A 25,058-nucleotide genomic window follows, 5' to 3' on the forward strand; every position below is an offset into this window, starting at 1 on the left:
TAAATGTGCAGTAATAACTTGTATAATATAAACCTTGACCTTGTGACCTTTGATACAGGTTAAAAGATCCTCTACGAGGCCGCAGTGTTACCCCAAAGCCTTTAAATTCTTATATAAAATACTTACAGCTCTTAACTCCTGACCTGTGGTCTCTGTTGAAGCAGCTCCTGTTGCTTCAGTCTCAGCCGTTCCTTCTCGATCCGCTGCAGTCTCATCTGATTGTTGCCTCCCATGACTTCGCTGTGGCCGGGAGGCAGCTGCCCTCCCTGCTTCACTGGGGCACTCTGCGCATGTAGGTATGTATATGTACATGTGTTCAGCACATATGTATATATGGGTGTGTATGTAAACATATTTATATTTAATACGTGATTTATTAATTGTACATATAGTATATGGAATTGTATATAGTTAGATGGGAGCGTACAAAGGTAGATTATGATCAATTACTGAGTTGTGCAGAAGGAGGAGGATTAAATAAGTGTATGTCAAATGTCAATGCTTGTTAATGGCATATACTTTGTAACATGCTTTTAATGTTATTATGCTTATTTGTCGAACTAACTTAACTTTTTGTTTTGTTTTGACATTGCATCCATTCATTTATTCATTCAGTCATCACTTGAATTGCAGATTGAGGCGTTACGTTACTCGTTACAACAAAAAAGTAGTGAGTACTCAGTCATTTCAACCTGCAGATGAATGCATGTGGTGATAATGTATTTTTTGTTTGTTTTCTATATGTTAAAGTGTGACTCTGTATGTAGGGCGGCTGCTCTCGGTGCAGCTGAGGTTGTCTGTAGTGGCGGCTGGTCACATGGCCTGTGTGCATGTATATGACAGGAGGGAGTGGAGAGGGGAGGAGGAGGGAAAGTGGGGGCACTCGCTGACACAACGGAGGGAGCACTTTTTTTTATACGAGGTGACTGAAGGGACCCTGTGCGGCTCCCTCCGTCCCTCTGTTCACTAGGACGTGTCGGAGAGGCGTCGGTCGTGTTCACCCTCGCGGATATTATTTATAACCGACAAGAAAATTGGATGGGACACACACACACACACACACACACACACACACACACACACACACACACACACACGGGCAAGACAATCCCGGAAATAACATGCGTACTCTCAGCCTGTCACGTACGCTCGCTGTGGATTTGCATTGCTGTCGGCTGCCGTAGGTAAGCAGCGGACTGAGGTCTCCTTCAGGGACGCTTGTATTCGCGTTTTTTTTTTTAAAAAAAAGGACATTGCAGCTTCACATTTAATGTTTTGACGCCCTGAAATGTGTGTTTTAAGCGAATCATTGCGTTTGGTGTGTGTGTTATTTTTTTTAAAGCAGGGACGTGAACATGAGGCTGCTAAGTTGGAAATCAATAGACGGAATATAAGTCGTAAAAATGGTGTTTCAGTGTAATTTCAGTCAGTAAAAGTGAGTTTTTTTTTGTTGTTGTTTTGTTTTACTCCTAGTTAATGATTTCAACTTATTAGCTGCAGATATAATGCACTTATTATTGGTCTAATTATGTTTATATAAGCTACAACCTCCCTGTTGGCACTGTTTTCTCGCCCCATTTAAAAGCAGGCCTATAAATACCTCTATAGATGTTTGTTGCACCATATAAATACTGTAGATTTATGAACTCCAGCTCTGTGGCAAGTGATCTGCACTGTGCTATTAATAGGACTAAAGTGTATCATTTACTCTCCGCAGATATCCCACGCGGCCACAAAATGTGTATAAGAAGGATACAAACGCATATGAAGCTCGAGAGCATTAAATGAGAGTATAATGGCTGAAATAAAAGCAAGAGGAAGAGGACCGGGACATGAAACTTCTCGCAGCTGTGGCAGAGCTCCTCTCCATCAGAGACAGCAGTGGCTCAGCTAGAAAATGAAGCGAGGACGTGAGCTACGTGCGCATCCAGCAGATGACGAGATGAAATGGAGAGCTTGGGACACACGGACCTTATAAACCCAAGCTCTTCCCGCGGACCCGTCGCTTTTTCACCCACACAGGAGAGAGGGACGAGCGGGCAGCAGCTCGTCAGTGCAGCTGCGGAGATTCACCGAGCGGACATGGGGCTGAACGGCTTCTGCGCGGCGCCGGTCGGGAGTCCGACCGCCGAGGAGTTACTGGCGGGTCTGGCTTCACAGACCGACTCGCCCGCTATCACAACGCCGACGAAGCAGTCCAAAACCGGCGTGCCGCTCTACAGCGGCGGGGTGGTGTCTCCGTCTGCCACCGTGGAGGGGAGCCACGCCGGCGCTCTGGCCCACACACCAAACGGTTACCCGGCACAGATGAAGGGGCAGGCTGGGGTGACAGGCGGCCCCATGTACCCCCCCACCAGCAGAGCCTGTCTGGTGGAGAACGGGGACCGGACTGTTCATGAGAAGTGCCCTTCAGTGATGAGGAGGATCAATGGTGACCTGAAAGCCAGACAGGTCCAACAGCAGAAACGGAGAGGTGGGGAGAACCGGGACATGGGGTCAGGAAGTCTTAATGGTCTCATGGTTGGGTCGCCCGGGTTGGGGAGTTCTGCGGACCCAGGCGACTCGGACTCTAAACGGAGAAGGTTGGCTGATGGAAGTGTTGCTCACAAATCTTCAGAGGCCTCCAGGGCGACGCGAGCTGTCGCCCCGCTCACGGTCCCAGTCAGCAGCTCCCAAATGACTATCAGCCGTGTGCACTTTGTCACCCCTCAATCTCCCTTCACCCTTCCTGCCCCTCATACTAACCAGCACAACGGACTCAAAGTGGCCCCTCTGGGCCTGCCAGCTGCCTCCAGCCAGACCTCCCCAGTCAAGGCTGACAGCATTCCGACCCCGCCGCCTCCTACAGGGGCCGGCTGGTCAGCAGAGCGGATAGCCCTGCAGTATATCGTCCCCTGCATGAAATACTATGGTATCTGCGTGAAGGACAACTTCCTGGGCCCTCAGCTGGGCGACAGGGTCCTGGAGGAGGTGGAGCTCCTAAACCGGAGCGGGAAGTTTCGGGGCGGGCAGCTGGTGAGCCAGAAGAGCATACCTTCTCGGAGCATCCGGGGCGACCAGATCGCCTGGGTGGAGGGACGGGAGCCTGGTTGCATGAGCATCGGGGCGCTGATGGCTCACATTGATGAGGCCGTCATGTACAGCGCTGCCAATGGACAGCTGGGGGACTATGTCATCAATGGACGCACTAAGGTGAGGAACGGGGTGGGGATAGGTGGGGCATGTTTTCCATCCACGACAGAAAACAGAGACTATAAAAAAGCTGATGAAGGAGTGATGACATTAAGTTTGGAGTAAGTGGTTGGTTGTGTCATGTCTGCTCTGCTCTGTCTTCACACCACAATGGGAGAGTGAGCTAAGCGTCAGGTAGGATAGTCAGGATGAGCCCTGCGGTGTTTCCGGCACATGTGAGCTTGATAAGAAGGGACTGCGGGCTGAGCCTTCCTTCTCAGCTGGCCCTGTGCCCGGCTTCAGGCCTGCCTAAGTTTGCCCCTGCCTCTGGTACCCAGAAGAAAAATAAAACCTCTCTCTGGCTGTATCTCCTCTGTCATCAGTTTATCTCTGCCTTTGAAGACAACTTTTTCTATCACCACTTTCACCCATGCAAACATGGTGCTTTTTCTGCCTCATGTTTTCTCTTTATTTTACCGTGACTGCTCTGCACGCCTCAGTTTCTCTTTTCCACCAATGCTAAACAGCCTGTAACTATTCTGATTCCTCTTCATCGCAGTCTGAAGCCGGCCCAGCAGGCAGTCGATCTCTCTGTCCTCCACACAGCCGTCATGGACATTGCGTGAAGGACAGAGAACCCCCCCCCTCCCCCCGCCTCTCCTCCCTGTAGTGACGCAGTCGTGGGTTATCTGAGCCAGGTGATGTCAGTGACCCTTTGTGATTGAAGTCTGGCCTGTTCTCAATTCTGAAACCAGACGATGCTATCCAATCTTCGCTGAATCTCCTGGTTTTAAACATTATGGAAACACAGCGCGGTAGAGCGAAAAACACTCACGTTAAGTAACTTAATTGTCTTTCCTGTCCGTCACTGTTCTGTAACTATGACTGGTTTTTCCCCTATCAGCCGTGAGTTAACCATTATGTGCCGGTCTAGACTGTTACCCAACATGCTTTCAGTGTTCCAGCAGCCCTCTTGTTCAGTACAACCGAAATACAAGCATTGTAATGCTCACAGACGACGCAGATTTGACTGCTAACTGTGTCAAACTGTTAGAAATCCAAGGATAAATCTTGGTACGTAGTCTGATCTGATCTGGAAAAGTAGTCACAACACTACAGTTAAATTAGGTGAAAGCTGTTACCTGGCAACCGCAGGTTAACTTCGGCAGTGCTCGCTTAATCAACAGCAATAAACAACTATAAATGAAACAGTGCTATAATTGTATCCAGTATTCACCCCTCTCGTCTCTCAGTCTATCTGCCCCACAACCTCATTCACCCCGTCACTGCACACGTCACACCTTGCCCCCTGTGCACGTCTAGTCGTTGACATAAGCCAGAGGTCGTATTTGAACAGCAACTGGTTGGGCATACCTCACACCAGCAACCTTCGCTCTCTCACATACATAGGTACTGACTGCCTGAGCTGCTGTCAGGCCAAAGTCTTGCTTTTGTCTGGAAAAACATCAGCAGCAGGACAGGAAAGAGAAATGACCGAAGATTGTTTTTATACTTCAGCACCAAATCTGCAGCTCAGACGGCTGCTGAGTTGCATCCACATGTGCATTCACGTCGTCTCTCTTTGGAAAAGATACTAAAAACCCCTCTTCATCTCTCGGTGCTTCGAGCTGCGGCTTCGTTTCATGAGGATTTAATTGGTGAAATCAACATTGTCGCTTCATTCGATTGTGGTTATGCGATCCATCAGCGCGTGCTTCAATGAAGTGAACTAGGGCTGCACAATCAATCAAAAATATTAGTGCAATTTCCACGTGTGACAAAACAGCTGTCCTACAAATCTTGTTGTTTTGGACATACAAATGTGACATCATCATGATTTTGATTTGAGTTTTATCAGTGAAAATGAAAATGGATGGGCACTCAAACGAGGCTTGAGAAACAGTCAAGAGAAGTTGTCTGTCATGTCCGCCTATACTTTCCAGAAGCTTATCGTTCGGTATTGTTATCTTTATGTGTTCCTTTCTAAGGTGTCCACTTTCTATTATTTGGCTAACTGAGTGTTTCGCTGGCAAATAGTGCATAATCCAAACTGGTCTTTGCTCACATCTCTCTATTTGCCCTTGGTACATAACAAAAAGTTCAGTGCTGCACAGAACAAAATGTCCTGGCCGAGAGGACTGCAGGAGACAGCGTAGTGATGGATACGATGATGGAGTCTGAACGAGGGAGGGGAAGTGATGGGAAAATAAAAGGAAGATCAGGGAGGAGTACATCCAGATAGAAGGTCGCTGCGTCTGTTCCGACCTCTTCTTTCTCCCTGATAACCTGATTTCATTTCGACTCGTTCCTTCATTTTGTCGCTTTCCGTCTTCTCTTCTATTCTGACCTCCTTTTCCTTCCCCCTGTCCTTTGCTTCACCCCCTTTCTCCTTCATCTTATCAACCCTCTACGACACTTGGACAAAATATTTCCCAGCCGTTACCTTGGTAACAGGCCCATACAGAGTCGAACACTGCATTGTGTATGAAAGAGATGGAGAGAGAAGGAGAGGGGCTGGCAGCGCCCGAAATAACGCCTCACCAGCAGTGGTGTAATATCGCTGCACCCTGACTAACGGTTAGTCAGCAGGAGCCCGGCTTCGCTGCCTGTTAGATCATCAGTAGGAAGGATTACAGTGTTAACAATGAAAGGACGATTCAGTTAATACGTCCGAAGGAGATGCTGGGAAAGTTTTGTGTCATGGGGAAGAGAGAAACAACTCAGGGCAGGGTAACGAGACACACGAAGAGGGAGGGGATAGACTGGAAGTGAGAGTGTGAGGAGGAGTGGGAGGATTTGCGTTGAGCGAGCAAGGAGGGACGATGCAGTAGAAGCTCTGGCATAATGAGAATGTCTGCTGCAGCAGCATGTCCTCAGATGCCCCTCCTAGAGCTCAACAGTGCCACCACACAGCCAGGAGCTAGAAGTCAAACACTCACACACTCAATGCAGCTGCAGACGTCTGAGCTAGCATGATTGGATGGATGATGGATGATAAATTTGCCCTTTTGGTATTAATTTAGTCTCCATTCTGTTCGGAAGCAAATCATATATTCACTACTAGTTAATCCACATTTTTATATGATGGGAATAGCGCCTCAGTTTTCATGTGCATGACACTGTGTGACCTTCAAATAAAAAATGTAATGAATTAAATAGTCCTGTTGGTGATTTAGCTCACAGCTACTTAAATTCGTCTGATTTTTTTCATCAAGATCCATGTTTTATTCCCTAACGAAAATGTTAAAAATAAAAACGCCCTATCTCACAATGTTAATGATAGAGGAAAAATTCCCTGGACCTGTCCTTTTATCCGGATCCGCACCAAAACTTAATGAGGTCTATTCTGGGCTGAGACCCATCCTCATTCCAAGTTTCATGGGAATCTGTACAGTAGTTTTTGTGTAATCCTGCTGACAAACCAACCAACAAACGGACACAAGTGAAAACATAACCTCCTTGGGGGAAGTAGTTCGTTTCAGCCCTGAAATGCAGTTCGGTCTCAAACATGGTTGTAATGACTGTAAGGTTTGGTCCTTGTGACCTCATGTTCCTTTTGTCGTCATTTTTTTTCCCACTGTGTTTTGTTGTTGGCATTTGTCACAACACATTTATAGTATATGTATAATATAAAGCATTTTATTATTCAGTATAATTACATACATGCATACACCCACAGAAACACACACACACACACACACACACACAGTTTTTCCATCCCAATGCTCAGCGGTGACTCATTTCTAATGAGTGCCGTTGGGGCCGTAGCAGGATTGACTCATGAGGGCTGAGCACACTTTATCACTTTTTCTTTTGGTTTGTTTTATGTTCATATAAAAAGAACCACTGTAATATAAATACTAAATGACACCTGAATATTTGATAATGTTTACAATTCTTCCATCTATCTTCTCCAATTATGGTCCCTTCCAGCAGTAGTGCGGTAAATTGGATCACGACCTCTGGACATTACAGAAACACACTCACACACAAGGCGATATCACTTCAGTAGGTGCTGTGTAGCCGTGACTCAGCATCGACTGGTAGAGGCTGATACTTGGTAAACTTAGCGATGAAACCAAGTAAACCAACCTTCAAAACATAGACACAGACCAGTTTTTCCTGTAAGTTGAAGGCAAGATTTTAATAGATAACACCACAAAACTTCTGAAACAACTATTTTTATATTTCAAGTTTTCTGAAAGTGTATGTTTAAGTGCGCAAATTCGGCATTATCTGATTAGATACGCACTAATTCGGATACTTTTCCAGAACAGAAATCTGACCTAAGTGTGTGGTTTGGACATTTTCTTTCCACTTGTCTGAAACAAGACGTGATGTTTCGCCTGTATTGTCTGGCCTTAAACCAGTCGGGCATTGTTGTTTGTGTTGCAGTAAATCCATAAATCTATTAAGAGCCCGGATAAAATGGCCGGTTATTATTTCCTCAAAAACAATTGCAGATCCATAGCCTGACCTCTGACCTTCACAGTCTGTATCTGAATAATGAGTCATGATATGATCCAGGGAGGACAGCACACATATAAGATTGGATTGACACAGCAGTTCATCACAATTCAGTTCATTTCACTCTCAAATCCTATGTGATAAAAAAACAATTACAGCTGATCCTAATTTAAACCACACCCTGTGTCACTCAAGCTGCCTCTGAGTAATCAGCTGTGGAAATTATGCAAGATAGCAGTGCTGCTTGACAGTTAGCGACTCAAATTGTTCCAGCCCCGAAGATTGCAAACATCTGTGGTGCGACAGTGTCCTTGAGCAAGACCCTGGCCCACTCCCAACATTCAGAGTGACTCACAGATTTCGATGCTAGTTTCTAACACATTTAATGTTAATTAAAGTCTGTGAGGGCTCCGTGCTGAAGGTTTAAGGTGAATCTTTGCCTTTCATACATGAAGAGCATTGTCTTCTCGACTTATCGCACATGCAGCACTCATTCGAGGAAGCACACATGATCTACATTAAATCTAGTTTATTCGTGAATGCCACTACAAAGTTAATTGTTTCTGCTATCAGCTACATTAATTAAGTCATGGCTGGCTGCCCACCTATTCTTTTTAGCACCCCAGCAATCCCGAGCTTCATGTAACCTTGCATAAAAATGATCTGTGTGGGTTAAAGATAACGTGGGGAAAAAAGAACATCTGTATCAGATTTGAGATTAGAAAATGAGGTATTGGGTTTTTGAAAGAAGATGAAGCAACGGCTCCCTCTGTCTTCTCCCTGACCCTGCATCTGACCCATGTGCACAAACAGGACCAGTGTAGGTCACTTAAGAAGGTGTCTTGACTGGTTATCCATGTGTTAGTTCTTTTTAAAGCTGTACACAGTCCTTAAGCAGCGGAGTGGAGTGGAAGTCACCCATGCTACCTTTGTACGACTGGGACTCTTTGATCTGGCATCCATTTTTAGGGCTGCGACTATTATTTTTTATTGTCGGTTAAGAAGTTGTTCGGTCCATAAAATGTATCAGAAATTGGTAGTTACATGCTGATCTTTTTGTGCAGTTTACCATCATAGAGGAGAAAAGAAACCAGCAAATGTAGTAAATCTTACATAATGACGCGTTCCTCCCCTCACTCCCTCTCCCTGACGAGCAGTAATGGAGGTATTTGTTCAAGCCTATCTACCCCCTCTCTCCACTATCATTCCTCTTATCAGAATCTGCATGCAGCATTTGCAGTTTTATTTTGGTTCTTGTCCAGAACGGCCTGTTCCAACTGCCCAGCCATCACCTAGACAGCCGGCTATCTACCCAGTTATGCCATTATGGCCACTAATGCTGGTGCCTGGCAGACAGGTGGTCGGTGCCAATTAGACATCACTGTCGGCGCAGAGATGAAGGAGCCAGGATGGCAGAAAGGACAGATAGGATCGAGACGTGCCGTGTCACGCTGTGTGTCTGAATGTTTTTTGTGTGTGTGTGTCTGCTGACAGACGGAGAATGAAATCATGTGGATGTATGTGAAACTTGAAATACTTGTGACGTGTGATTAACTCACATCTATTTTTTTGAATAACATAACGCTCCTCTTAAATTAAATGCCATCTCTTGCCTCAGCTTTAGTGTAGACGTTGTGTATTTTTATGTGTGCATATTTGTGTGTGTGATGTGTTTATGCTGCAGGCTAGGGCTGAGCTGTCTGGTGTGGCATATTACATGCAAATTGTGGTTAATTACAGTTGTTAGGGCTGTTGCCAGTTTGAAAAAAGATTTGCTGTGCTTGCTGGGAAAACCCACTTTGAATACATGCAAACCCAAAAATAATCACTCTTATCCTTATATGTACATAGAGAAAATCCACCCTTGAGCTCAGTTTATTTTGAATATATTTCATAACCATTGCTGTCATAAAAAAACCAAACCCTAGTATTGACAGTAGTGACGAGTTTTATTTACATGACAATTCATGGTAAGAGAGCGGATATATTTCCTGGTATTTCGAAACAAATATGTACGTTAATGTCATTCTTGAATATGGACCGTGAACATCTGCGTACATTTTTTATAAAAAAAACAAGTCAAAACAAGTTCCCGTCTGCACAAAAAGGGCATCTCTCCCTACAAGACAGAGTATCAGGTGAAGCAAGAGCTTGGTATGAGAGTTGCGACAGCGGGTTATATGAACCTGACACTGACAGCAGTGTGCTAAAAGAAGACTTCTCTCTACAGGACTTTTTCACGTGGTGATAAGTGGTGATAATCTTGCTGGGTTAGCAAATAGGGGAACCATTGGGTAATTCATATCTGTCATCAGAGATTCTGATTCGACAGGTTTGAACATTGGAAAACAAAGTCACAATTGGAGGCACCCTGTGGAGTCTCTTTCCATTGAGTGTTTCTCACTAAATGCAATACGTGCTTCCTTGAGCGCTAATGTGTTTTGCTTGCTCGCAGTCTTTTCCAGCTGTCAGTCAGTGGAACAATAGTCTGGACTGTCTGTGCATGTGCGTTCCTGTGGCACAGGACCCACCCTAAAAAACACTGCTCTACAGCAAATCATAACTGCCCATTTCATTAGTCCATTTCATGTGTATTCTGAAAATGATTTACCTCAGCCAAGAAGGTTATTGGTGTAGTTGTACTAGAACGCAGTAAATTCTTGTATGACGTCATTCCTAGCTCCGCCTTCAATGGAAAAATAGAAACACAAAATGGTTTATTAGCAGGATTACACAAAAACTTGGATGGAGGATGTGTCTCGGCCCAGAATGGACCCCATTAACTTTTGGTGCAGATCTGGATGAAGGAACGTATCCAGGAATTTATTCTCGCTTTCTTTAACAAAGCGAGATGCTGTGTTTTTCCCCCCCAACATTTGTTAATTTCTCAAAAAATAATGCATGGATCTTGACGAAGAAAATCTAGCTTATATTTTATATAGGTGGCTGGTATCTACGAGTGAATACAAAAGAGGATTGTTGGGCATTGGCTGAGGTATACACTCTACTGAGTGCCAGTCCAGTTTATAAATGTGTTGGCTAACATAAATGACTCTTCCCCTTCTCTCCTTTGCCTCGATCCTCCTCATCATGGGGCTTACCAGTGCCTAGGCTTAATTATTACTTGGCTTTAAAGCTGAGTAATTCCAAATGTTTTTTGGATTTGACATTTAAACATCTTAATATAGTTCAGATATTAAAAAGAATAAGTTGTTCTCCAACAGCCTTAATAACTACATCATTAACAAAACAGATCACTCCTAACAAGATCAGCTGCTCTCCTGCGTCTTGTAACTCAGATTACATTTATCATTCTAATGATCGTTGCGTGCATGCACACGTTTCTTTTTTTCTCTGCGCACATTTGATATGTTCATTTTGACGCAGCAGGTCTGGTTGTCAGTTGGAGCCTGGAGCGAAAGGTCCGGAGGTTAATGAGCTCTGACTGTGGGGCGTTTGTCGGTAATGAGAGCTGACAATGACAGTGATGGCAGCTGAACAGAGTCGTACACAACCAAGCTTACTTGGCTGTGAATGAGGAGGAAAACACCACAATGAGGAGTCGGAGGGAGCGACTTGCTCCCTGACCGAAGCCCTCCTACGCAAAAACCTGCTGTCGCTTTTGTTTGATTTTCATAAACGACACAAGAACGTGTCTTAGAAATCCATGAGAGTTCTGTTTGAAATCCTCTGGGTTAAGGCTCTCACACAAAGCTTAAGTGTCAGGTCGATACTGCAGCTGTGCAGAACCTGTTACTCATGAATGATAGTGTCCCGGGATCCAGCTGAAGTGATGCGGCGACTGTGATATTGAAACTCTCCCCATGCAGAACAATATAAGTCAAGAAAGTGACAGGATCTGTCTTTGTACGTCAGCCTGGGGAGATAATACAGAAGCTATTACTCGACGTGCTGCCAACTATCATCTTCTAAAAATCTCCCTCTGCCAGTAAAGGCTGATTTCAGTCAGCTTGTGAATCAGCTGAAAAGACTTGTGTGGAAACTATTCACACAACTCCAGCCTGAAACATGAGCTTCTTTCTGTGGTTCAGGCTGATATTTCATAGTAACACAGGCCCTGCTGCAGTACATTTACAGTCACGTGGTCCTGTAGTGGCCCTGGTCTGGAATGCGCATTGACTGAAGAGCTCTCACGCAGGTCTCGGTTCCTCTCGGGCTCCCCAGAGAGAGCGGCGCTCTCCTGCTTCACGGCCTCCAAACACATAGACGTCAAGCAGGGGAAATACCAGCGTGAGACCATTGTTTGAACGTGGATACTCTATCTTCAGATCATTTTGTAGCTGGGAACAACGGCTGAACTCTGACACATTTCTCTGCCCCTTTTCCCTCTCGTGACACAAATTACATCAGGAAATCTAATATTAATGATCGTACTAGTCCAACTGGAAAATAGTTTAGTATGGAGTAGTGGATGGAGGGCAGACACTCACAGAAGGCGATTAATAGTTGCCGATTAATTTCCTTTGATTCCACAAATTGATTTATCAACTAATCGTTGCAGCTCGAGACAAAATTCACTTCAGAAGAAAAAAAATCTAGTTTATCGGATGAGGAAAATAAAAACCTTAAGTCACTGCTGTCTTGTTTTTGTTTTGATGCTGCATCAAGTGCTTTTTTGCTCAACTAACAATCTCATTCCTTCTGCTTTTAGGCCATGGTTGCCTGTTACCCAGGCAACGGGGCAGGGTACGTCCGCCATGTCGACAACCCAAACGGTGACGGACGCTGCATCACGTGTATCTACTATCTGAACAAGAACTGGGATGTCAAGGTACATTTTTAGTGTAAATATTAATTTAAAGGTGCAATACCTTTAATTTCTCTAGTATCATAGAACTCACTTGAACATTTTGAATGGATTTTTTTATTTTAAAAGTGTACACCGAGTTACTTGTGTGACTGTGGCTGTGCTTCCTGTGTGTGTTTGCGTGTTTGTAGAAACAAGGAGGGATGCTGCAGATCTACCCTGAGGGCAAAAATGTGGTAGCCAGCATCGAACCTCTGTTTGACCGGCTGCTCATCTTCTGGTCTGACCGCAGGAACCCACACGAAGTCAAGCCAGCCTACGCCACTCGGTCAGTAACTCTTCAAACATGCTGTAGTCTGCTCGCGCACAAACACGTATAAAGTTATGCCATGATTTTATTTTTGTATGGAGGCAGGGCATGCTGCCAGAATTGCCAGTTGTGTAAATCTGGCATATTTTAGTATACTCTCCAGTGTAAATACACACAATATAATTAATGATGTGTTGGTTATAATGAGAATAAACTGCAAATGAGTGTTTAAATAATTTAACACTGTTTGCACTGAAAACAAAATTAGATTAATTATACATTTTTAATATACGAGCCCAGCAGGTTAAATAGCGCAAAGATGCACAAACACACACACACACACACACACTCGCAGACACACACAGACAAAGACAGATCTATATCTGTGTTTGCACGGAGCCTTTTCTTTTCTGTTTCCTCTTTCCTGCTCTCCTCAGGTCAAGAACTGATTTTCTCAGGAACTTAGATCAGTTAAAAAGTGACAGAAATAAGATTATATTGAAAGAAAGAAACCACGATCCACATCTGGTAAACTTTATTTGATGCTCACGTGAGATAGACACACTTAAGTGCTTGCACGCACCTGCACACACCTGCACACACACCGCTTTTTAAAACGTAGCAGTGAATAGTTGCGTCCACGACACATACCTTTCCACTCCTGCATTTCCTCCCTTCCTCTCTTCTCCTCTCCTCTCCATCTGACTGCTGGGGGGCGAGGTGGAGCCGGAGGCAGGAAGTATGTGTTTCCTGAGGGGGTCGGCGGGAGGAAGAGGGGAGGAAGGTTCGATTGCAAGACTCGTGCTGGAGAGGCACAGACATGAGAGACAGGAATAAACAACACAGCCCCACAGGAGAGACTAGAAGCTGGAGAGATTAACCCTCTGCTGCCCTGAACATCTGCTACCCTGGACAGCCAGATAACCCTTCGCTAATTAAGACATTTTTATACTAGATTTTTATGTCATAGGAGACATTTCTCGTCTGTCGTTGCTAGCTGGGCCAAAAAAGGATCTTTCTAAAATCAGTTTTTACCCTTTTGAGCTGATTATTATCAAAAGGGATTATTATTATTTATTCACATCACAGCCATTTTCTTGGCCTTTCATAGGCCGTTTTGTTTTAACTTTCACCATTTCTAGGTATTGTACTGACAAAAGATATTAGTTCTCATTTTAGAGGCTCTTCAGGTTTGTTTTTTTTCCCTCCTGTGAGTGATTAGATCACAAGTGGACAGCTTCAAGCCCGTCAATTCACGCCTGGCATTAAATACGTCTTGAGTGACCTCATGATCAGATCTCACTTCCTCGCTCTATATGCAAATATACACCGGAAAAAAAACGATACGTACGAACGTTTTTATACACAAGAAAGAAATATCTCCATGTATTATGTTTACCGAATTAACAACAAGGTCCAAACAGTTAAGAATGTGTTGTAGACAGCCCTTCACAACATTTATACAGTTTCTCCTAACGCAACAAGTCTCAAAATCTAGGTTTTTTTTAAGGGAGTCTGGGGAATATCTCTATGGATGACTCAGTCATTAGTTACTGTATTTATAAATTTAGACATGTTTACCATCAGTATGTTATACAAACTGACACTTTTTACCAGTGATTTAGAATTTACCGTAACTCTTAAAATCAGTCAATTTGTTAAGGGAGTCTGGGGACATTGCTGTTACTTGTCCAATGGTTAGTTGAAACAGATGTCTGCTGCTGCAGCTTAACAGAGCCCAAACAGGCAATTTACAGATCAGATCCCTCAGGACGCATGTTGATACCAGGTCTGAACAGCCTCTTAGTCTCATTAAAATCTCTTTGTCCTCCTTGTGTCTCACAGCTATGCCATCACAGTCTGGTACTTTGATGCCAAAGAGAGAGCTGAAGCTAAAGAGAAGTACAAACTGGGTAAGCTTCTTCACCATTCAGCGTCGATTTCACATACTTTCCTAGCTTTTCAATGCACTGTATCACATCTGGTTATATTTGTTAATATTGTATGTGACTAATATGCTCTATCTGTGTGTCCATAGCAACAGGACAGAAAGGTGTTCAAGTGCCTGTCACTCAGAACAGCAGGACATAAATCTCATCTAATCACTGGAGAGCACTCCGAAAGTATTATGTGCCTTCCTGAACTGTTAATGGACGTCGAGATCATAAAGGGAGACATCGTTAAACTGTCAGTTATCTCTGCAGCGACCGTGCCACTTTTACAGTGTCAGCTGTACGTCACTGGCTGTGTGATGTAATGTTTTCCTGCCATGTGATTGGGCTGCTGATCAAAGAGGTGGCAGATAAAGAGCACAATGGACTGGATTGTGTGGCAGAGGAGAGCGCCGTGTCAAAGCAGAAGAAGGAGAAGAAGAAAATGACTTTGACCTCTCACTGAATCATGTATGAAGACAAGAAACTGAAAACACAGACTCCTTAATTTGATTTTGTTGCAGTTTTGCCTGTTCAGTTATCGGTGATGTTGTGGTGTAGTGAGAAATCATTGTTTTACTCTGCTCTGGTGTCGATTTCATTTCAAGGAGAGTGATGATGAATCAGTGGACAGACAGTGGTGGTGGAGAGGGGCGCAAGTCTGTGATGTGGTCCCCTTGTCTCATGATGTGGGCAAGTGTGTACGTGTGGTCCGTTGTGAAAGACAGAGGCACAGAAAAGACGAGGCATCAAGTGGTTGTTAACCATGATGCAGTCCTCCATGTCAGTCCTGGCACAAGCACTTAAACCTAAACATTACAGGGACGCACTTAAAACTTGCATGAGGACAACTCTACGCTGTAGTTTCATTCTATATAGCACACAAGTAGAGTTCAGGAAATGGTCCAGGAGCCTCAAAATATTCACGTCGCAAAAATGATTAATTCTTCTCCTTTTTTTAGCAGTTGCATTGTGTGAATCAGATTTTGAAGACTGCACCCGCATTCAAAAAATAGTTTGCCTCGACTCAAAATATTTTGATTACATGTAAATTTTCCATCTAATTTTATTATATACGTTCAATGTAAAGTGTCAGATTTAAAGATGCAATAGGTAAGAATTGCTGTCAGATTCATACTCAAAAGACATACAGGGCAGCATATCACCAAGGTAAACGCTAGCTGCTGCTAAAGTGGGTTAACCTGCTAAAAATCGCCTATTGACCCCGTCCCCCTGTACCCAGCAGTTACTCTAGTGTTGTGCTGCCCCCTATTTGTTTGGAGTGGCCTTGGACAGGTAGCCCATGTTTAACTTATTACATCTTTAAATGTGACCCTTTACATTGAACTTATGTAAAATAATTAGATGGAAAATGTTAATGTAGTTGAAATACTGGAAGTCACTATTTTAGGAAAATGATTTTTTTTGAGCGTAGAAAACACAAAGCTTTTCTTCATAACCGTAGAGCTGTGCTCTCTGTATGACTGAAATACACGACTCACACTTGAGACAAGAGGCGAGCTGTGCAGCGACATGGGGTCAAAACAGGGTTTGATGAAACAGTATGTTTTCTGTGTCGGCGTGTGTGTGTGTGTGTGTGTGTGTGTGTGTGTATGCTCATTAGCTTCTCTTACCTGTTCTTAACAAGATGGAAACAGTACGTATCACCAGAGTGGACGCCATTAGACAAACCTTCTGCCCAAACGAACACACACCTGTACACTTAAGACCGTTTACAGTCTAAAGCACAGAGTCAAGCATACACTGTATGTGAACTGCAGGGTCAAACTACTGTCTGCTCGTGTGTGGGATCGAGTGTTTGTGTGTAAATGTGTGTGCTTGCACATGTATGTGATGATGTCCACCGTCAAGGAGGGTCACAGGTGTTTTCTCAGTGTGTTTTGGTTAAAGAGATGGTTATTTTTTGAAAAAGCACTTTATTGTTTGGAAATACCATGGGTGAATGATAGAAAAAATATAACTGAAAATGTAGATTAATGCCTTTATGCTGTGGATAATATGGTCATTCAAATGCAATAGAAACTAAAACAATGAGAACAAATGGAAATTGTTTGCCTTATTCTTTTGTTTTTATTTTTCAGTATTTAATTAAAACCTGTCTGTTTTTGTACACAAAGAATTTGTAATTGATTTAGTGGGAACAAATCTGAGCTGAATCCCAGTTTTATTCAACTAGAGAGATGAGAACAAGAGAGCAGCACCTGACACATTTTGAAGATTAAATACAGTCAATCTCAATCATGTACACGAGGCTCTGCTTTTGACTGACAAAGACCAATATTATGTCCGTAGATATGTAAATGTGCATTGTTTGATAACCATCAATTTTCATATATGGCATACCGTAAAACCGGTGTACGAGTGCAACCCAATATATGGCTAAAATAAACATTAAGACAGACCCTTAAAGGAGAAGTTTATAATTTTATTGTGGGTTACTACTAGAAAAGGTTTACATGCTTTAATGTTAAAAAGAAAACACACCAGTTTTCTTATACTGTCCAGTGCTGCAGCTCTGTATTCCCCCTCGAGTCTAAAACACTCTGTTTTAGCTCCTGTCTCTTTAAGGCCCCTCCCCTAAACACCCAGTCTCCTCTGATTAGTCAGCTCACACACGCCTGAGCCAGCACGGCTAACAACAACAGAGCAGCTGTGCTAAATCATATATCAACATATATAAAACACTGAAAGAAAGGAAAAAACGAAAACCATAATATGGGTTGGCGAACCATTTCATTTTCCATCATTTTCTAGTCTTACTGTGAAGAAAAGTACCCTGAAGCTCTTGTGTAATTAAGGTCTAATTTTAGAGACAAAAAGTGAAAACAAATCAAAGCACCAAATTAGTCTTTAATTACAGCATTCAACCTGGATAATGCAGTGAAGAAGAGTGACTGTCTCCATGGCTATTAATAAACCATGTGTTGCACAAGACACAGAGACACTTAGCAGAAGGCATATTAAACATTATAATCAAATACTGGCATAAAAGATGATTTTGTTTCTAGTTAAAAAGGATTCGTCACAGTGTTGAACCTCTTCCAAGTCTTCCAAGACAAGTCAGAAACAGCCTTGTCTGGTATCTCAAGGTACCAGACAAGGCTGCTCTAAGAAATGTGGATATTCCCAAGGTCTTAAACACATAAAGCACCTGTTATATCTGGCAACAAATAAAGTTAAATTTGGCCTCATGATTCATACTGTAAATGGTAACTAAGAGCTTGCTAAGCTCTGTATTACAGACTAAATGATTTACGTTGGACCATCAAACTGATCGCACCGGATTCAAGGAAGGTTTATAAAAGTTGACAAAACACAGACTGTTGTGGTTTTATGTTCTGCTAATCAGTGTTGATAATAATAATAATTAAAAATATGGACCACAGTATCAGAAGGCTGGGGAGAGATCAATGAAGCGAAAGGACAATGCCATTCTAAGACACTCGTTGCTTCTCTTACCGTGCTTTTGTTCCCTTGAGCCTCATAAGTAAGAAGAAAAAAAGCAATATTTGCATGCTGCAAATGGTGAGGGAGTCTAGGTTTGTGAGATAACAGAACAATGTTATGGGGTCGATCGTCTGTATCATTGTACAGTGAATAGATACTGCAGTCACATTGTAGGAAGTTAGGTGACATGACTTTATGTACATAAATATTTAAAGCTGCACTATGTATTTTTGGGGGAGAAATTTTAATCAGAAGAGAAAGATCTTCATTGACTAACTTACTAAATTAAAAAAACTGTCCTTCGTTTTCATAACTTCATAAACTGAATAAACAAACTGACCTTAAAGGACCTTAACATAATTTCATACTGTTTTACTTTGTTTATATTTGCCGGACCCTGCCACCTTTCTAGCTTCAAACAGTGGTCTGGGGACCTTATTTTCCTCTGAGAACAGCTTGTTTATTCAGTTATGGAAAAAAGTCGAGCTAATTTCTGAGTTTGTATTATTGCCTCATTGATTTAAAATTCAAAGTTTGAATTTCTTCTCCAAAACTGCATAGTGCCCCTTTGTTGAATAATTATAATCATGAGTGAGTCCTCAGAGCACCAGAGAAAGATAACTTAAGGCCATCAAAGCTGCTTTAACAGAATTCTGGTCACTAGGGGGCAGAAGAGTTCCAAAATAAAAGATAAATACAAGATATTTAAAGTTGTCGTGAAGTTGTTTTAGCTAGCAAGAGCTTGTAAGCTAAAGAGGCATTATCACACAGGAGTCGTCATTTTGGCCACCTGATGAACGTAAGTCCAGTATTCACTCGTTTTATCTCTGTTTTGGTCTCCACCAACAATATATTAGGGTCTTCAGCTGTTAAGCTAGCTGTTTCTTCACTAGTCACCTTACTAGTTTCTGACTAAGTTTTGTTAGCGTTTGGTGCTAGTGTGTATATCCTACTGTATATCAGAGTTTATTTGTTGGAAACAGAGTGGAAGAGGAGGACTAACGTCATAAAGGAGGGTGCTGTTGGATTGTAAATGTGGATTTATCACAAGTATGCCTCCTTTTCACATTACTCACTAGTGCTGAAACAATTATTCAGCAGTGATGAGTCAGTCTTCAGGAAAGTAATTAGCAACAATTACAATAATTGATCAAATGTTTATTTTGTAAGCACAAATGCCAAACATGAGGATTTGCTGCTTTTTGTGTGTCGTATTTGAAATTGAATCTCTTAGGCTGGTTCATCAGACAAAAACAAATTTGAAGTTGACACCTTGGGCTATGGGAACCACTGACCGATTATTTGATCAATCAAAACAATAAACGACAGCGTAATCGATAAAGGAAATACACACAGTCACTTAATTTAACGTTAATTTCACTTTGTTTCATCCAGACACACTAATGTGTGGACACAAACTCACACACACAACGGAAAGACTTAGCATACAACCAGACCCTTTCAGTATTCACGCTCATGACAACGTATCAACATATCCACACAACACACTCTCAAATTACATATTCCCACAAAACTACACTAGCACACAGATGGTGTTCAAGTGTGTATTTACAAACCATCACAATGTGTTTAATTCCCTCAGTTGAACATAGTCTTGCAGTTCACTCGTGTATTCATACTGACAAGCCAAACAAACTGTACATAGAAACAGCAGGGTCAGAGCGACACAATGCACCCTGAGACTCTCGCTGCTGTTTTGGAGCACTCTTCCTCAACTTCCTCCTCTCGTCTGCACACTCCTGGAGCCTGACCGGAAATATGACCTGTACAAGATACTTCGTCATGGTCCAGGGGGAATTTAAATGTCACCTGCGGGACTAATATGCTTCTGTTTAATGGTCGGTTTTAGTTCCTATGTGACGTGGCCCTTTGTGTGAGGTGGTATGATAATCTACTTTTTCCACTTACTTGCATCCTACATTTTTTTCTTTCAGACTTCTCAAATGATAATTATCTTTTCAAAAAATAAGAGCTACGCCTTGTTAAAATGGTCTAACATAGGCTGAAACTTCTAAATCTACTCTGACATTAAATACCATCTTTTAGTACTCAACAGTCTAAGAAACCAAGTGCCAGGAACACCAACAAAATACTGAGCCAGCCCTAATTATGGCTCTTTATCCATCATTTTGTTCAATCAAAATGTACCCGGTCGAGCCCGCGAGAAATGTGTTGAACAAACATCCTAATGATTATACCCCTGACTTCTTAGAAGAGAGCCTTTCTGCTTTGTCTTTTATATAAAACAGTGAGGTCAGTATTATATTAAACCCTCAACCCTGGCTCCTGTTCTGCTAAGACTCTTTAGTAATAACAAGGAAGATTGTACGATGAGGAGCCTTCGAGTGGTGTGTCCTTCCTGTAACGGTGTATCTGTCGTATTGAATGAATATTTAAATCACTCCAGGCTACCTTTTTGCTTATTTTTTACAGGATATGTATCTGACTGATGATTGTGCTTCTCCTGGACAAAAAACAGAACAGAGTGATTGTTAGGAGATTCATCCTTGTTCTTGTGGCAGCAGAGGTTCAGACAGCTACATGGAAAGTAGTACAGTTTGTTGCGGTCTATCCCTCCACCTTGTGGTTAATCTCCTCTACAGCACTTCATGTCAGATTTGTCGTGCAGTGTCACATGTTACCAGCAGAGGTCAGAACGTAACAAGTCTTCATGTGTTCCCTTTGTGGAGTTTGGCCTGATGTAAGTGTTATTTCTTTCTCTCATGCTCTCTGTCTGCTGGAATGTACGGATTGTGATGCAGCACACACACAAACACACACACACACACACATTCAGTAGTACTGAAAACACGCGCAGCATGTGAGATGCACACGGGATGTTAGCAGGTGCAGTCAACATAATGGAAACACAGCCGTCACCTGCTTTTGAGCACTAAAACTTGACAGTGTATATGACGTTTTTGACATCCTACTGTCGTTGTGGAAGTAAATGTTTGTCTTTATTGGGCTCTTAGATTTTATTTTTGCAGTCTAGTCTCAATGATGCAATCCTTCAAAACTATTACTCTTTCTATATATAGTTATACAACCGTGTTGCTCAGTGTCTGGGTGTGTAAATAGTGACTGTCCTCTGTCTCTGTCCTCAGCTCTGATCTCTAATGCAGGTTTTGTTGGACTCCTCCATCCTTTTACGGCAATTTTCCTACAATTTGAAATGTTTTTCTTTCTTTTTTGTAAGTTTAAAAATGTCTTATTTGGACTCCTCACTGTTTTCTTGTAGCCTGACTATCTCATTGTTCCATTACTCCTACTCACCATTTTCCCAAAACATTTTCCTTCCTTTTTGTAAGTTTCAGTATGTCCTGTTTTCGCTGTCCTTGTCCCCATCTGTGGATGTTTTTCATCTAAAATGCATGCGGCTGCTGGGTCAATTCTCTGAAAATGCAATTTTTCAAGATCATTGAAAGAGTTTTTTAAAAAGAGAAATTCCTGTAAATATTTGGGTTGGAGACAACAAATGATCTAAAACCACAAAAGATCACATTATGACCTGTACATATTGAACCGTAAGTACCAACAATCTTTTGTTACAGAAGTGTATCAATATAATAGCCTTACACAGATGTCCACATTGTAGTTGAATGGCTATCACATCAACACAGCACCATGACCGCCCATCGTCTACTGCCACCCATCCTGCCACCCCAGAAACCTTGGAACATGAGGTCCATGGTACATGGCAGTTTTCTGAAATCAAATGCTTCATATTAAAATGAGTGTGGACATTACCCACCTCAATACAAATGTGGTTCTTGCAGGAACAGATGAAAGTAAAGAGTATGGCCAGTATAAACAAAGTCAATCTCTGCTAAGCTCCTCGCGTGTCTTAAAAGATGTGGCCTGCAGCTAGACAAATCAACAAAGTTCACGCAACTCCAAACCAAATACCACCAAATATGCACCAAAATGGAATCAACCCATGAGCACTAAACCGAAGTAACACACCAAAAGATTCCTCTAAATAAGAGGTTCATTAACCAGATTGAGGAAACCTTGTTACACAAAGCATGAGCTGCAGCACTACTGCTACTTCCTCACTGCAGTTATTTTAGCTTCTCACCTACAAAACGCAGACCCTGTATCTCTACACTATGTATGATATTTTTGACATCCTGCCATCGTCGGCAACAAGCAAGCAGATTGCATCATATGGAAGTCCATTTTTTTCTTTATTGGGCTCTTAGATTTATGTTTGCTGTCTAGTCACAATGATGCAATCCTTCCAAACCATTACGCATACTATTAATAGTTATATGACTGTGTTGTTCAGAGTCTGGGTGTGCACGTAGAGACTGCTGGTTCAGTGTGTGTGTACCTCGCTCTGTCCTCAGCTCTGACCTCTAATACAGGTTTTGCATGACTCCTCCATCCTTCACACCGATTTTTGGTGGTTGTTTCTCTTTCTCTCGTGTAAGTTTCAGAATGTCGTGACTGTTTTCTTGTAGCCTCACTGATTCAAACAGTGATTTAGATGTTCCAGTACACTTGCACAATATTTTCCCAAAGCATTTTCTTTCCCCTTTGTAAGTTTCAGTATGTCTTGTTTTGGCTGTCTTCTTAAAATCTTTTTATTTCTTATCATGCTGTTTCTGGGCCCAGTCTTTATTCAATTTATTTGTGATTATTTCCTCAATACAGTATTGCAGTTGCTGTAACGGCTACAGGAAAACCAAATATAGGCAGTGAGCCATTATCTCCACATCGCCACTGTCGATCATGATAAATGATACTTAGAAGACATGAGAAGAAGAATAAACCCTTCTCACAGCAGACATTCTGACTTGTCAAAGCAGGAAAAACACAGGTGCAATTTCTTACATTAATGATGGCTTTATTCCATTTAGTTGCGTTTGTTCCACTGCATCCAGTATCATGCATGCTCACTCACTGACATGGCTTACTGGGACACTTAAAGGAATGGAGCCATCGTTAACATTATTGGTCACACCTGTGCTTTTCCTGCTTCGACAGTGAGAATGTCTGCTGTGAAAAAGGTCTGTTGTGTGAGCCACAGATCTACACACACACACACACACACACACACACACACACACACACACACATACACAACCCTGTTGAATAGACTCAACAGTTTTCTTTGTAGCTGTGAGCAGAAAATTGTGAAGGTTCTGTTTTTTTTTTTTTATGTCTGCCTGGTCGTCCTTTTCTCCAGATCTTACTTCTGAATATGTGTGTTTTGTGTATGTGAATGATTCTGGATCATTCTGAATTCTTGTCTTTATTGAGGAAATAGCGTCCATAACAGAACATCAAAGTGAAAAATGGCTGGAATGCCATTCCTGAAACACCTTCTTGTGCAATAAATGAAAAGCTTTGTTCCTTTGTATTTCCCCTCCCTCCTCTGAGTGTGGGACTAAAGTGCAGGTGGACTACCTGAAACGCAAAATTTGATGGTATGTATGGTATTATGCCATAGAAATAGAGTGTATTATTATTATTATTATTATTATTATTATTATTTTTATTGTTGTTATTATTATTATTATGTAAAATGTGGGATATGTTCTGCTAGAGGAGCGTGTTAGTGACTACAAATCCCAAATAAAAGACTACACAAACATAATTAAAGTAATCATCCATGATGTTGAAAAACAACCTGTTCACACCTCCTGTAGCAGGGAGTTGTCTGTCACCTTTCCTGTTCAGCCTCTTCACGTCACATTTGTCAGTTATGTGGGTTAAGCTGTCAGTGCTTTGTTTGTGTTGTGTTACATGATCTCTCTCACACAAACACACACTCAAACACACACAAAAGCCACAACTTTCTCAGGAAATTTGATGTCTGGCTTCAGCTTCACGTTGATGATCTTGGTGTATGAGTGCATGCCTTTGCTGGTAGACTTTACTCCATCTGTAAATCACCACCCAGTATCACGGATTCACTTGAAGCAACATTATGTATTTGTACAGTATGGCTACTTCTGACCGGTCTATTCATTGTCCTGCTTTGTTTTCTCTCTGTGGTTTCTCTCTTAGGTTTACCTGATATGGCATCATAATTAAAGTGGAAACAGACAACTTCCCCACCCTAGTGTTTCCAAGTGGTATCATTGTCGGCGCCACTGTTGCAAAGACAAACTGGATCGTTTTAGTTTACCTCAGAGCGTCAACTACCAACAACACAGGACAAAATTATAGACAAAAGTCTATAGTGGCAACGCTACAGCAGATAGAAATGGTGCCAGTCCGACTTCATTTTCCAGAGAGACTTCATGCCCTCTGGCAGACAAAATTGGCCCAGAATAGACCCATTAACTTTTGGTGAAGATCAGATAAAGGGAATATTTGTTTCTCATTTTATTTAATGTTGCCAGATAGGGCATTTTTCATGACATTTGCATTCATTTCTCATGAAAGAATGCATGGATCTTGATGAAAAAAATCTGGCGTATTTCAGTGGCTGAAATCTGTGACAATCTTATGCAGATCCTAGAGCTGGTCCTGGCGGAGGTATGCACTCTACTGAGTGCTATCCTACATTACTTTTTTTGTTTTGTTTCCAGTTTTCTGTCGCAGTTCATTGAGGATACGGCAACAAAACCATTTTGTTAGCTTTAGGAAAAGATCATGGTTTTGGTTCAGATATACCCTTTCATGTTAACCACATGTTAGAAAGGCTAACTTCTCTCATGTGCTTATTTTTCCAGTGTTTTTCCCACGTTGTAAAGCTTTGAAATCCCCAAAACTTGATGATTCATTAGTGAAATCAGTTGTCATGTTGTATGAACAACACCAAAACAGTGATATCAGATCTGGCCTGTGTCTTAATGCTGCTGTTTTCACCCTTTCCCTAACTTTCATTATTATTACCTATTTTTGATGGACTTTCTGTAATTTAATATTACTGTCCCTCCATGACATACATATATTAGCCATTTAG

At 42.2% G+C, this 25,058-nt stretch overlaps 1 protein-coding gene across 1 annotated transcript; it reads left to right on the top strand.

The window, feature by feature from the left end:
• The first annotated feature begins 1,342 nt into the window (after positions 1–1,342).
• On the top strand, positions 1,343–16,913 carry egln2 (egl-9 family hypoxia-inducible factor 2). The gene is made up of 6 exons (XM_073482050.1): positions 1,343–1,435; positions 1,718–3,192; positions 12,311–12,430; positions 12,598–12,734; positions 14,562–14,629; positions 14,755–16,913. Exons 2-6 carry the CDS (start codon positions 1,948–1,950, stop codon positions 14,805–14,807), a joined length of 1,623 nt encoding a protein of 540 aa, XP_073338151.1. The 5' UTR covers positions 1,343–1,435; positions 1,718–1,947; the 3' UTR covers positions 14,808–16,913.
• Positions 16,914–25,058: the final 8,145 nt, after the last annotated feature.

The sequence above is a fragment of the Pagrus major genome, chromosome 2 (genome assembly GCF_040436345.1).
Source record: "Pagrus major chromosome 2, Pma_NU_1.0".
In the NCBI taxonomy this organism is placed as follows: domain Eukaryota; kingdom Metazoa; phylum Chordata; class Actinopteri; order Spariformes; family Sparidae; genus Pagrus; species Pagrus major.

What these genes read in the sequence shown, in the direction of transcription:
- egln2 (XM_073482050.1), top strand. Translation starts at nt 1,948, where the DNA reads ATGGAGAGCTTGGGACACACGGACCTTATAAACCCAAGCTCTTCCCGC. An exon ending in TCATCAATGGACGCACTAAG is followed by an intron (nt 3,193 to 12,310) that starts GTGAGGAACGGG and finishes TTCTGCTTTTAG; the next exon opens with GCCATGGTTGCCTGTTACCC. An exon ending in AAGCCAGCCTACGCCACTCG is followed by an intron (nt 12,735 to 14,561) that starts GTCAGTAACTCT and finishes TGTGTCTCACAG; the next exon opens with CTATGCCATCACAGTCTGGT.